A 14,987-nucleotide genomic window follows, 5' to 3' on the forward strand; every position below is an offset into this window, starting at 1 on the left:
TCTAAATAATCACCCAAACATGTAAAACTCATTTAACTTATCAAAATATACTTATTCAAACTATCTTGGCATACTACCATGGTCAAATTAGGGGTTTGGACCCTACTATAGCCAAGACAATTTGAAAATGTCTAAAATCAATATTTAAGGCTACAATGCAAATGGATTTCAAATGAACATAAGTAAATGTGACAAGCTCCCTAGTTGGCAAATGCTGTATTCAAATTACACATAAAACTATAGACATTACAATTAACTATTTAGTCTCTAGCTTCAAAAGCCTCCCCTTTGCTCTTAGCTTGATCCTCACATATAAACATTAAACTACGAAAGTGAGATAAACATCTCAGTAATTAAGTAATTTAATCAAGCATATTAAAATGTGGCATTCACAACAATTAAGCATATAATATCACATAAGGTAAACTAACATTATTCACAATGCATGATTATAATGTATTTTGCATGATCAAATGTAATCGCCTTATACTATTCTTTATATCATTTGACTAAATCTATAGGCTATTGTCTCATATAAGTCTAGCCCATATGACTAGACTAGCCCTGCTCTCTAATTATGAGGAGTCACCTAGCTAAAAGCTCTCGTACTTACTGTTAAACCATATATTCCCCTTACTCGAATTTTGGAGTGTCATAAGTGCTCGACCCACATTGTCCAATTTAGGATTGGTGATGCCGAGCATCTTATCCAACCCATACCACACCATAGGTTTTTGTAATACTAAGCACATAAAGTAATAAAGTATGCCAACCATTGTGTGCAAATTAAGTGGAGGCAACACCACGTGAATTTTCTGTCATAATCTTTTTACTATGATGAGGTGAACTCCCACTCATTATGGTCATACAAATTTAATCAACATATGCAAATCTAAGCTCATATATATCATAGTAATTCATCATCCTCATAATTTCCAAGATTTGCATGCTTATCATAGTTCACACTACATTATAATTTACAATAGCTTACCATATAATCAATTTATAACTAATCTAGGCCCACAATTTATATTTCAAATACCACATAACATCTATATAAACATAATTATCAAACATTCATCACAAATATGCACATATATTTATCATATCTCTTCCAATATTATTAATTATGACCTTTATCATGTTAACACATTCATCTCAAGTTTAACATCTCATGTTCCAATATTATATATTCATCTATAAGCTCATTTTGCTTATCTTAAGACATTCATAATAATGCTTAAAGTGTAAATGTAGACACAATGATATACTATAATTAAATTTTTGATTATCTCAACTCTTAGTTTACTAACCAGGAGTACCTGTGAATATCAAACAGAGCCTCTAATAAACTTAATAACACCAACAATAGTCAATGTACAACAAACACATCAATAGTCATTAATGACTAATTATTCTTAAGTAGCTTTAATCAATGCCTAAACTTAAAATTTTATTGTGGTCATTTACCTACAACCATATTCATTTTTTAAGTTCCATTAGTTCACTTAGACTCTTATTAGTCTAATCAATAATACTAATAACTCATAACCTCCTTAGCTTGACTAATTAGCTCTAGAGTCTATCCCGAACCTTATTTTGAAATTCTAAAATATCATTAGCATCATAACTCAAAAATTAGACACTTAAATAACCCATTAATCCCATTAAGTTATAATTCTAGGCAAAATCAGAACCCATTTTTAGATTTTCAAAGAACTACCCAAAAATAATAATAAAAATGCACAAGAGAAGAAGAGAAGAGGTTGTGAGAACTTATCCAAGTGATTAGAAGATCTAAATACACTCAATTAGACATCAACAACAAATTCTAATAGAGCCTTCCTCATTCACCTTTAGACTCCCCCTTAACTGTCTAATTTTTTAAGTTAAACTGTGAATCTAGAGACTTAAAAATTGAGTTTTGGTTGCGGCCAAATACCAAAAATCAAGGTTTCAAATATGATCCATCCACTTAGGCCTAAATATGGCCCAATACCACTTATGATCCAATTATAAGCCTTAATTAGGGTTTGATAGACCCATTAGCCATCCACACACGTTATCTTTTAATTCAAGTTAACTCTTAATTATTTAATTTATCCTTAATTATCAATTAACCTTAGGTTAATTTCTTCATGATGTTACAGTTAGCCAGGCAAATAATGAGGGTAATTCTCTCAAATATATTTTTGCATTTACACAAATTTGAACATAAACAATGTTAAATAGCTTTTTACTGCATTTAATTCAAGATATATTTTTTGACAAATCATTGCATTTCTCTTGCATTAAATTAATTTTTATTTTTCCAATGAATTATCAAATTTTGATTGTTCAATAAAATGAAATTGATCAATATCAAAATTCAAAGAAAACATTTGAATTTCAAATTCATATTTACTTAAAAAGCTTTTAGTTTTATATGAATATTAAACCACAGGTGGCATTTATGATGAGGAAGTACTCCTTGACGAACCATGAACATTTGTGATCGCTTTTAATTAGTTAATGCATTGTCAGTTTATGTTAAAAAAAAAAGATCACCTACACATTAACAAAGGTTGGTCCAATTGATAAAGATTTAAGGCATAACTCATAAGATCATAAGTTTAGAATTTGGGCCATAACTTATAAGGTCATGAGTTTAAGTCTCACTGTCGATGTGAGGACTTCATTGGTAAATAACCTATAAGTATTTTTGTAAGTGTTCTTTGAATTTTGAGGCATTCCTTGGTCTTGATAAGCTCCCGACACTCAACTCACTTAAACTTTATGTAATAAGAAAAAAAAAATCATTAGGCAAGTTGAGTGTCATTGAGCCACAAGGGCTTAAGCGCAAAAATAAATCTTTGTTATATATAGTTAAAGAACTTTTATTAAAAAGTTTTTCTGTGCTACAAAAAGAGTTTGTAATCCCCATGGTTTTTTTTAGGGGGGTTAATTTCTACTGTTCAAAGCATAGCAAGGACAGATTCTTATGGTTCAATTAAAATTAAATGTGGTTATTTCAAATTTGGGAAACCCTTTCCCACAGCTCCATTGCGAACTCTAGCTGGGAATTTCCACGGTGCTAACAAGAACCGTGGGAGAGTTTAGTTGGAGCAATATATATAATTCATATGCAGTTCAATGCTTCTCATTTTGTGACAGATCCTAAAAGTGGTGAGCATGAGAGATTATTTTGGCGTTCAAAACATCAGCAGGAATAAGAGAATAAGAAGCCTTCCAGATCTATTTATTATTATAATATTGGCAAAAAAAGATATATTTATTATATATTTGAAATTTGAAATTTAATAATAACAATTTACAATATCTGCTCTAGATCGATCTAATGTTATTAAGTACGCAACTTAAAGTTGTCAATTAAACAGATAGCTCATTGGTTATAAATTTAGAAGGAGCTAGGTATACCAATAATTTAACCACAGGCTTTTACTTATATACACACGCACAGAGTTGAACTTTAATCTCATTAATAAACAGAAATACCTCGCATTATAATGTGCAAATATTCATATTGTGTGGCTTAAAATCATTTTTTCCAGTAGAAGAAACAACATATATGTAAACCAATATGTTTGCAACATTTAGGAGAGATGAATTCTACTAATTAATTAATTTTTTCTTCAATTGTATCTATACGCATACTGCAAAAATTGGGGGGGGGGGAACATAATCACTCTAATTAATTGTAGTATATATTTCAATGTATTGTACTTTTACAATAATAGTGAGGTTTTAAATCTACATTGCTCTGTGACGATGATGATAGAGATATACTTACATCACAAGTGATCTTCATCTTCATCTTCCACAACTTCAATTTTCTAACTTTAACTTTCACTGGTAAGCGAATGAACACTACAAGCGGGATTTTCCCATTTGAATACTTACCAGCATCATCGTCATCCCTCATAATAGTTTCTGCAAATACCTGAGACAATGCTTCTGATGAAGATCTGAGCACCAAATCAAAAACCCTAATCTCCTTCTTTCCATTATAAAACTCAGGAGGCAACCCACGTGCTATCTCTTGCTTGTCATGAGAAAGTGAAGCTCTTCCACCTTTTAAATAATAAAACCCTATATGACTATTAGGGTTACTAGCTTCCATGGACAAGTTGTACGTAACATTATCATCAAAATTATTCTGTGGTGATAAGTATTTTAGAGAGAGACTCTGGATGATGAAGGTGGGGCTTCTAGGGTTAAGTGAGAGGTAAAGTATACAAACAATGATGATGAGAAGCAGAATAGAAGTGATGAAGATGAGAAAGATACGCGACCAGGTGGATGAGAAGCAATGAGATCTGTGATTATTATTATGATCTGAATTGTGATGATCTGAAGAAGAAGAAGAAGAAGAAGAAGAAGAAGAAGAAGAAGAAATGCTGTTGTTGTTATTAGTAGGAGGCAAGACTCTGCAATAAACTTGGTCTGATGGAATCTGGACAATCCTTAGGCTTGTGATTGAAGCTGTGGTAGAGGAGATTGAGGTGATGAGGTTAGACGAAGTGGATTGTAGATGATGAAGGGTATTATTGTTATTATTAATTTTAATAATATTATTATAATTATCATCATGGAGAGAGATTATCTCATGATCAGAGTGAGGAGGAGGAGGAGGAAGAAGAAGAGTTTGATGGTGTTGTTCATGCATGATGATCCAAAATCGACCGGTTAGGGTTGCAGGTCCTCTATTCTGATTGATGGATGAGAGAGAAGAAGAGTGTGTGAGACAGAGAGAGAAGAGCGGGGGGAGGGGGAATTGCTAGTGGAACTACTAAATACTAATTAAAGAGAAGCTATGAGTCCTATAATTGGAAGGTTTTACTTGGTATAAAATTTTTAAAAAAGACAGAATAATAATATTGCAATAAAAAATAATTTTAATTAATATTTTATAAAATCAAAAACTTCTCATTAGATCATTAAAGGTAATAAGTTGAAATTTACTAGTGCACAACAAAATTATTAATTAATAGAAATAAAACCCTCAACCACGGTGAGAGAAAGTCCTTTAATTTGAGCTATATTTTCAGAATCAACTTCTTGAATGTACTTCAATCTCAAATTTTTAACTTTGTTTTAAAGAACTTTTTAAAAGTTTAAGATTGACTGTTAACCTTAATTAACCTTGGTTTTGAAACTGACGTAGAGGCATAATTGATTAGTTTAACTTGTCAAACATATGCTGTGAACATCAATTTTAAGATGGGAAAACTAATCTGTCCATCTTTATAATTTTATTGGATTTTTTTTTGAATAAGGTCCTTTTAATTGTTTTCCTTTTTATTAGATGCTTATATTTCATAGAGTTGAAGCTTTAATTTAGTCCCTTCCGTTAATGAATATTCCAAACGGCATCAATACATGTTGATAAAGGATGACATGAAGGTACCGCTACAATTATTTATTTATTTCTTTTGCCAAACTCACTTTCTCTCTCCCCTTTATATTTTATTGTGAGAGCTCACAACTGTCTCTCTCCTCCTTACTTCTCTCTCAATCTTTTCTCCATCTTTGAATCCTTCCTTGCTGTCGATTAGCTCCTTTAGTTCGTCCCACAATTTTGAACAATAGTGTGGAGGAATATAACCCAACTAAAGAAGTTGATAACCTGGATAACTTGACAGTTAGTTGTCCAGGTTATAATTTTTACTTGTCACGATCCTAAAATGACGTAGTTTTGGGAGGTTTTAAAAAAAAAAACAGAAACCTGAAATGCCTTCTCTTTCGCCTAAATTTCTCCCTCACTCTATCTTGGAAACCTTGCCGAGTCACCATCAAGTCTTTCTCCCACTGTCTAGCTTGTTTGAACTCTACCTCGCTGTAGAGTTTGCAAGTTCATTTTCATAGTCTCGCCATTCAATTTTGTTGTTTTTTTTTAGTGCCTATTGCCCTCATCTCGCTAGAGCTAGTTGCAATGGCTTTAGAACTACCCTTTCCTTAAACCGTGTCGACTTTAACTTGATCAACTTATTAATCTTCACTAAGTTAATCAAACCTTCAAAGTATAGGCAAAGAGGTTAGAACACATGAGAGAATTGAGAACTTGAGAGCTTTATTTCTTTGCTTCCTTGGCCACCATAGTATGGCATTATTAGCAAGGAACTAAGCAATGGTATGTACTTTAGTTTGATCATTGTTTATCCCCAAGGTGTTAGCATATTACTCCATTTTCCATAAGAAGTTCTCAACCTCATTGGCATCTCGTACATCCTTAAATTCCTTTAGGAAGGTCCATCTTCCCTTCTCTTACTTAACTATTTCCATCTAATAGTAGATTCCTTCCTTTTTTTTCCTAGAAAGTCTTGAAAGTGTTAAGTTGTTGCCGCATTGCAGTGATGGTGTGACATCCTCAATTTCAAAATTTTCAATTTCTAAGTGTTAAAAAGGGATAAATTAGTAAGTTTGGATGATTATGATTTAATGGTGTTTTTGAATTGCTAATAAGGTTGTTGGACCTTTAGGCAATTTCAAAAGTAGACTGGGATAAAGTTCGAGTCAATCGAGGTTGAGGGTGGCCAAAATGGCACATTGGCTTGATGTACAACATGCCACCACACATAGCCCGTTTCTAAAATAAATTAGATGTGAGCTAAGTCTAATTTCAATAGAGGAAGGGAAAAAACACAAGAGGTGTAATGCCCTTCTCCAAACAGTACAAACTCATGCACACATGGCAAACTTAGGTAACCAGAAGTCCTCAAGCTTTCGAACTACCAATTAATTATAGAACTTGTATTTGGTGCTCATCACTCGTGTTCATCAATCACGGCGTCAGTCCAAATTGATCTATTTTGTTCATTTAAATTAATTTTTAAATATTTTAAATATTATATTTATTAATATACAAAATGTAAAAAAATTTAAAATTTTAATAAATCAATTCAATATCAATATGACCAGCACATATTTAATCTAATAATCCAATTTAACATTAAAATTTTTATAATTTTATAATTTGACTATCGGAATAGACACTAGACAATTCAAATATACTCTAAATAACCTAATTTAATATTAAAAAATTTATAAATTTTATAAATTAATCATTTAAATGTATTATAAGTAATCTAGATTTAATATTAAATTTTTTATTTTTCATTTTAATAGATATAATATTTAAATTATTTAAAAATTAATTTAAAAGAACTGCAGGGATTATTTTAGGCTGAAATAGAGGCCAGGAAAGCATTGATGAGCACCGAATGCGAATGCTTAATTAGAGTTATTAAAATATAGAAAGTTATTATTATTAGAAAGTAGGGATCCAATAATCTTTTTTAAAACATAGTTTATACACTTAACTATATGTATCTATGCACAATAGAAGCATTAGCATTGCATGAATACCATAATATAAAACACAGGGACAAAATTGTAACTTTTGGTAAACTGAGATATATGTCATGGCATGTGTCACAAACCACTACTATAAAAAGAGCTTTTCACATCACTTTTTTCGGGCATTTCACATCCCTATTATGGAAGACATAGATTTAAGTAATATAGAAAGTTAACTTATCCACATCACTTTTATGAAGGAAGAATTCATGTTGCTTTTTGCAAAAAAAGGAATGTGGTTTCTCCTGAAACAAATATTAAAATAATTTAAATTTAAATATTTTCCATTCTCATTTTATTATTCCAGCTAGCTATAGATTTCACGAACCTAAAAAAAATAAAAGAAAAATAAAACCACATCAAAATTGATGAAGCAGCTAAAGATAATAAAAAAAGCTCAAGCAGAGATCATAAATATTTACAAAGAAGAAGAGTTTGTTGGTGAAAGTGACACTAACCAAATATTTCTTGCTTAGGGAAAGAAGAGGGGAAGCCATGGATCTCAGCCATGGGTCTCAAAGTTGTCTATCAAATGGGAGAAAGAGGAGGAGACGAGAAGAAGAGAGAGTTGTTTATCAAATGCTCACTGTTGAATGCTAGCCTTGGGTCTCTATCCAACTTGTCAGTTGTAGATCTCGATGCTGTGAATCTTGATGCAATGGGAAGGAGAAGACAGAGTTGTTGTGTGGAGAAGAGGAGAGATCTGCAATGGGGAGGAGAAGAGAGACTTGTTGTCGTCGAAAGAAAAGAGGAAGAAGAGTTAGATTTCAAAATACAAAATGATAGAACGTGGGAGGAGCTCAATCTGATTTAAAAAACCGATTGAAATTCACGTCGTTTTTGAAGAAAGTGATGTAGAAAATGTCCAAAAAATTAATAATTTAAAATAATTTATTTTCTACAATCCACGTTCCTTTTTTTTTTGGTAGTAAGTTATCCATGTCACTTTTTTCAAAAAGGGAGGTGAAAAATTTTAAAATTTAATAATTTAAAATAATTTATTTTTTATAATCTATGCACTTTTTTTAAAAAATGAAGTGATAATCCATGTCATTTTTTTAAAAAAGTGACGTGAAAAATGTTCAAAAATTAATAATTTAAAATAATTTATTTTCTAATATCCACATTCTTTTTCTTAAAAAAGCAACGTGGTAACTTACCCATGTTGCTTTTTTAAAAAAGGGATGTCAAAAATGTTTAAAAATTAATAATTTAAAATAATTTATTTTTTACAACCCACGTCCATTTTTTTAAAAGCGAAGTATAAGTTATCCATGTATTCCACGTCACTTTTTTAAAAAAGAAATGTAAAAAATATTTAAAAATTAATAATTTAAAATAATTTATTTTTTATAATCCATATCTCTTGTTTTAAAAAAGCGATATGGATAACTTACCATGTCACTTTTTTAAAAAAGCAATGTGAAAATTTTTAGAAATTAATAGTTTAAAATAATTTATTTTCTACAATCTTTATTTTTTTTAAAGCAACATGGTAAAAAAATAGAGGCGGTGACAATTTTGTAAATAAATGTTGAATATGTAAGACTATCAACGTTACTTTTTTAAAAATGTGATGTGGTAAGTTATGTATGTCACTTTTTTAAAAAAGTAACGTTGATAGTCTTAAATATTCAACATTTATTTACAAAATTGCCACCGTCTCTTTTTTTTATATCACTTTTACAAAAAGTGACGTAAAATGTATATTTTTAATAGTGTATGTTGCAGCATATGATACAAATCCATTAATTCTGGTTATATGTCATGAGCAGTGACATGTCAACATGTGCTGCGGCGCATATGATAGTTTTTCTGTCGTCATGATAGTTCATTAATGTGAATTTTCGACATGCGTTATTTTTAAATATGATATCTGATTAGGGTGGCTTAAGTGCCCATATAAAGCTTGTTTTAAAATCAAACTAATAACACATGTTTCATCACAATTCGATATTTCTTTTTAAAATTGGACACTTGGATGCAATTTGACAACTTAAATGTCATTTTACCACATCCAAGCATCCTCAAATCAAACCTTATGTCATTAGCTGCTAACAAGGAAGCGACTCATCCAATAAAATACTTTTCACCTAATTGACCACACACATCATCAATTTTGTCATTATACATAATTTTGGCCACTTAATTGCCCTTCTTATACAAAAGGGCCTATAAAATATCTCAAAAATATATTTTAATCTTGATTTTTAAACTTTAAGAGCCCCTTAAAAAGTTAGGTTTTCTACAATTTTTTGAGTATCCTAAATATATATTATGCATTTTTTATAATATAAAAATAATTAATTTTAAAATAAAAATTTATTTTTAAAAATGGACAATATGGGTGTTCATGCTAGTCTAAATAAGCTTGAAGAGATTATTGAAATTAGTCTTGGCTATTTGAGCTGTTTTATAATAAACCCAACCCAAAGCTAAGCCCAAATTTACAAAAATTCAAATTTTATTTCAAAATTAGTTATTTTTATATTATAAGAAAATGTAAAACATATTTTTGAAAACATTGCGAATCTTAAAGTCTAAAAATTAAGATTAAATTTTTTTTGAGATATTTTATAAATATTTTAAGTTGAGAGTTTTTTTAACTCCATGTCAACCTATTTTTACCTATTGTAGTTTTTTTTAAATTTATTTTGTTTATTAAAAAGTCCAACTCAGCACAAACTTAATGGTGATGGTGAATGTTAGCAATTTTAATTCTGTTTGTGTGACGTCAACATTTTTTAAAATTATAAGAATCAATGCTGTAAATGAAAAAAAATATAAAGACTTAAAACGCTTAAAAAAGTAGACAGAAAAATATAAGAATCAAGAATAATGTTTTGTCTATTTTTAATAACAACCTTAATGCTTATACGTTTTTATTTGAATCATCAAGAATACTTAAAAAGAAAAAAAAAGCATGTTTTCTTAGTGCCGATGCAGTATGCACAGCCCTCTTTTTAAAGATGATGTTTCACCATGGCCTCTTTATTAAAAAATAGTTTTAATGAAATAAACCTTTTTGATGTTGTATTATATATTTTCAAATTAGTCATCAATATAATAATTACAAGATGCTCACTTTTATTTACTATTAATATTAATATTATTAACATTCAATTTAATAAACAATGTAAAATGTAATATTTATTTATCAATTATAAATAATACTAGTATAATAGAATTGATATAATATGATATAATATTTATAATAATAATCACTTATCAACCCCAAACAATTATTATTAAAACAATTAACAAAATTTTGTTTTTTTTTTTTGGTCTGACCCCAAAAAATGAAATGTCAACTGGACTATCACCTTGTGCATAATTTCTCGCTAGGTCTTCAGTTCTTCAGTAACGCTGTAGGGTTCGTTTTCTGCTAAGTTCGGAGCTTTCCGAAGACCCAATGAGCTTGGCTCTTCTCCAAGGCTATTCTTCGGCCGAAGAAGAAGAAGAACAAGGAACCATCGGTAATGGGACCCATTATCAAAATTCCTCGGATGACGACGGCGGTGTCGGCGACAGCGACGGCGGCGAAGCCTCCGTAGCTGCTCACCCTTCACTCCGCGACAGATCTATGTTCGACCTTCCACAACCTTCCGCCGCGCCCGGACTTCCCTCTGCTTTTGACGCCTTCTCCGAAGTAATTTTGACCCTAATTTCTTTCTTTTTTTAAGGTATCGTTTGGTTGCAGTGAATTATCTGTAAAATGCGGGAAATTGGAAGTTGTTATTGTTCTATTAGGGGGATAAGATACAGTATTTTTGTCTTCTCTTCGTCTGGAACACGGAAGCAGAAAAAGAACCCTTCAATTTTGTCATTTATTGAACATCTGATTGATTCTGTTCCATTCTGGAGGTTTCTGGGCCGCCTCAATTTCTGAACAATAGCGTAGAGGAATATAACCCAACTAAAGAAGCTGATCAACAGCAAGGAAGGCATGGTGGCCGGAGGCATCGCAGGGAGAAGAAGGATTTACCTTCAGGTAAAGTGCAGTATTTATTTTTTGTTTTTGTGGGCTCATTCATATCTCAGTTCGGATTTTGGATTGTAATTTATGTTTATCAGTGTTTCTTTAGTTCTTTATTAGAATGCCTACAAATAGGCTTATTATCGGAATTATTAGGATATCACCCTTGAGTATTTTGGTGTATTGAACTATTGTATTTTGGGTATTTCATTTGTCATTATTCAGTTTCTTTCGTTCCTCTCATACATCACCAGTGCATTGACATGCTTCGCTTCTGACATCTTTACTTCTCTTATTGTGATTTACTTCTACAACGGTGAACTTTAAAAGCAAGTCACTTTGTTAAGCAACTATTAGTTTTGTAGTTATAGCTATAAAAGCAAGTCAATTTATTAAGAAGATATTGATTTCTACGTCCAGATTATGTATTTTTTTCTTAGAGCTTAAAAGTTTTTAAATTAAAACAGTTAAAATTTCAACTGAGATGCTTATAAATCCTTTTACAGGTTCCTGTGTAATAAGCACTCATCTATAATGATTTTTTTTTTTTTGCTAACCATTTTAAAATTCTAGTTGATTTCATTGTGAACCCCAGTGTCCTGACAGTTCTACTTATCTGCCCCTGATTGCACAATTTGGTTTCTTTTCTTTTTTTGAAAAATTATACTTAATATTATTGAGGCACAAAGCACGATACTGGTTGGGTTGCACTCGTGTGAATCAATGTAATGGATTTTCTAGCAAAGCCTACATTTGCTCTATTAGGTCTTAAATTAATGTCAGATTATATTTTCCCCATATAGTTGTGGGATTCGGCTTGTTGGAGTTCTTTTTAATATGCTGTGGATCTTTTCGGACTATTTGGAACGCATTTTGTCGTTCCATTTTTGAAGTTTTGGTTAAAGGAATTCTATGTAGGGAAAATTAATTTGACACTTATTAGAGGACATGATAGAGTATTTGCTGATATTGCTAGAAAATCCATTGCATTGACACAAACATGCCACAATCATATTATCTACAATTTTTCAGATGAAAAATCAACTTGTTCTATCACTAGTAAATAAGTATAATGGTAAATACATGGCAGTTCATGGTGAAACAAACTAGAATTAATAACTAGTTGCGCAAAAAAGTCATTATAGATGATGAGTCATCATAAGATGAACACGTAAATTGGAGAACTGTTTCAAGTCAATATTTTCTTTTGCTTCCTTTGTTTCGTTATTCTTATTTTATTGGGAAGCCTTCAACAAATTTTGAAGATATTGTTTCAAATGCTAAGGAGTTACCCTTGGAAAATGCTTTTGGCGACAATTGCTTTAATTTCTGCTAAATATTTGTGCTATGGATTATGGAAATTGCCAATTGAGAGGGATAGGTTTATTCAACTCTGCCTATGTTTCATAGTTGCCTCTGTTGAGGATGATTGTGTTAAGCTTTCAACATCTAAAATAACTCTGTCAAATATATATGTTATAAATCCAAGACACAACCATGTTGTGAGATCAATCCTTGTAACCAACTTCACTTGGTGAGGTGAAGTTTATTATTGTTGTAGTAGAGAGACATGATCATTTGCTAAGTATTGTTACATTAAAGTGACAAGTTAATTCAGCCTGTACTTCATTAAATACAATGATATTTAATCAGTTTCTCCATTTAGTTATAATTCCTATTGAATTTTCATTGCAAAAGGATACCATCAATGCTTTGTTTTAGGTGCTGTGGTTGAGGCTAAACCTCAGCTTGTTGGAATCCATGAACGAGTAAGAAGTGACATCAATGGTAGTGAACCACCATTGCCAGCTGCTTTGGGTGCATCATCAGGAGGCAAGAAGGTGGCAACTGCAACCAATCCTAATGCCGAAGATGCTGCAGACCTTTTGAGGTAATACATGGTCCCCTTCGTAACTAATGCAATTTTTTTTTTTTTAAGGTTTCTCTATATTAGTGCTGAATGTAGTGAGTACTTAAAGCACTTAGCATTCCTGTTGTGAAAGCGTTCTAAGTAGGCATATTTTGGAGACGACATCATCCCTAATTAAATCCTCAAAAGATGGCATCATCCTTATCACCTTCGTACTCCGTAGATTTTGTTGCTTCGTACCCACGATTATGAGTTGTCTTTGGGGTATGGAATTGATATTGACAGCAACCAAAATAGGGTTTTGACAGCAACCAAAATAGGGTTTTACTATTTGGAGATGCTCAAAATAGACACAGAGAAGACATCGACTTGAATTGTAGAACGAATTGAGGGATAAGCTGAAGTGACGTTTCACTTGTGATCTAGTCTCTTGTTCAACATGCATGCATGTCCGAATATATGCCTCTTCTTTGGCTTCTAATATGAGAACTTGGCTTTTTCTTTAGAATGTGCTTGCAGTGTGGGATTCCCAAGACATTTTCCGGTGCACGAGGAATGGTATGCCCTGTGTGTGGCGATCGCCCTCCGCAGGATCCAAGCGTGGAGTCTAAGAAGAAAGGATCAACTATTAAAGACAAGGAAAAATCCAAAAGGATGAAGGGCCAGTCATCTCATGCAACTTGGAAAAGTGAAACAGAGATGCAGTTAAGACAGCAGTATGATTAACAATATCAAAGGATATCAAGATCCCTACTTAATGTACCACCATGCCACTGAGTCTGACCACATTGTTACAACTGGAATACCATTTGTGGTCAAGAGTGTTGACAAAGAATCGAATGAAAGTAGTTTAGGCTCTGTAGTTTACCCTATGCTTGTGTACCACTAATGATGAGTGATGTACCTTTTCTTGATTGTAGAGTTGCATTGCACATATTGGTTACATTACACCATATATTGGTTTCTGGCTTGATGATATGTCGAGTATATATATATATTTTTTAAAGGGTAAAATATAAGGTTATGGCAATGCTCTATAGAAAAATACCAAACAGACTGCTCTAGGTACTTCTATTTTCTTTATTGATTCATTCCTTTGTAAAGGTGGTATCATAAAATCATCACAATTGTTTGCTTCAATGTATCAGTGACTTTCCAATTCTTGATCAAGAGGTGTCTAATTTCTTCTGTCAGGGTTTGTATTTGACTCCTAACATTGTCTTTGTTAGTTATATTCACTGCTTCAACAGTCACACGCAACCATAACTTTGCAAAGGCCTATTCCCGGCAGAATCTGAGCCCTTGAAGAGTACCATTCATCTCCATGACAAGATGTGTAGCCAAGTTTCTTCGTGAAACATATACAGTTTCCCACTAAATCTTTGACTTGTCTTCCACAAATAACTTCACCGACAAACTTGACAGAACCATCAACATCTAGACAAGCACCATTCCGTGGTGACCGGCTATCTATGGAAGTAGATAGTCATTTCCAAGTCATCGTCTCAGTTCTACATTTTGTTCTTCCCATGCAGCCGGCAGGCATTTGAAGATCAAGGAAATCTCTAAGTGTAGTCAATTAATAAACGCCTGCGCCTAGATTACTTGTTATATATATATATATATATATATATATATTTGTGTTTGGGGGTCTTCCAATAACTCCGGAAATTACAGTGGCTAAGACATATTGGCAAGTCAAATCAGCTCATGCTATTGCTCGACGGAATTTTGTATTTTTTATTTTTTAAGCATGAATAGTAGGCTTTACTAATTGTAGAGTTT

The 14,987-nt window shown here is 31.9% G+C and overlaps 2 protein-coding genes across 2 annotated transcripts; one reads left to right on the forward strand and one right to left on the reverse strand.

Annotated features, from left to right (window-relative positions):
- Positions 1 to 3,632: 3,632 nt before the first annotated feature.
- LOC129305351 (NDR1/HIN1-like protein 6) lies at positions 3,633 to 4,120 on the reverse strand. Its single transcript, XM_054945404.1, has 2 exons — positions 3,791 to 4,120; positions 3,633 to 3,653 (listed from the first exon to the last, which is right to left on the reverse strand). The coding sequence occupies exons 1-2, from the start codon at positions 4,118 to 4,120 to the stop codon at positions 3,633 to 3,635; spliced, it is 351 nt and encodes a 116-aa protein (XP_054801379.1).
- A 6,567-nt stretch (positions 4,121 to 10,687) lies between these two features.
- On the forward strand, positions 10,688 to 14,201 carry LOC129306813 (uncharacterized). Its single transcript, XM_054947560.1, has 4 exons — positions 10,688 to 11,005; positions 11,221 to 11,347; positions 13,055 to 13,223; positions 13,709 to 14,201. The coding sequence occupies exons 1-4, from the start codon at positions 10,769 to 10,771 to the stop codon at positions 13,926 to 13,928; spliced, it is 753 nt and encodes a 250-aa protein (XP_054803535.1). The 5' UTR covers positions 10,688 to 10,768; the 3' UTR covers positions 13,929 to 14,201.
- Positions 14,202 to 14,987: the final 786 nt, after the last annotated feature.

Source organism: Prosopis cineraria, unplaced genomic scaffold, assembly GCF_029017545.1.
Source record: "Prosopis cineraria cultivar Desert tree isolate PC_DT_omini unplaced genomic scaffold, ASM2901754v1 PC3, whole genome shotgun sequence".
Classification (NCBI taxonomy): domain Eukaryota; kingdom Viridiplantae; phylum Streptophyta; class Magnoliopsida; order Fabales; family Fabaceae; genus Prosopis; species Prosopis cineraria.

Bases quoted from the DNA above. Each gene is read 5' to 3' on its own strand.
- LOC129305351 (XM_054945404.1), bottom strand. From the start codon at position 4,120: ATGGAAGCTAGTAACCCTAATAGTCATATAGGGTTTTATTATTTAAAA. The intron at 3,654-3,790 runs GTAAGTATATCT...CAATTTTTGCAG, and splicing joins AGATGAAGATCACTTGTGAT to TATGCGTATAGATACAATTG.
- LOC129306813 (XM_054947560.1), top strand. From the start codon at position 10,769: ATGAGCTTGGCTCTTCTCCAAGGCTATTCTTCGGCCGAAGAAGAAGAA. The intron at 11,006-11,220 runs GTAATTTTGACC...TCCATTCTGGAG, and splicing joins CTTTTGACGCCTTCTCCGAA to GTTTCTGGGCCGCCTCAATT. The intron at 13,224-13,708 runs GTAATACATGGT...CTTTTTCTTTAG, and splicing joins GATGCTGCAGACCTTTTGAG to AATGTGCTTGCAGTGTGGGA.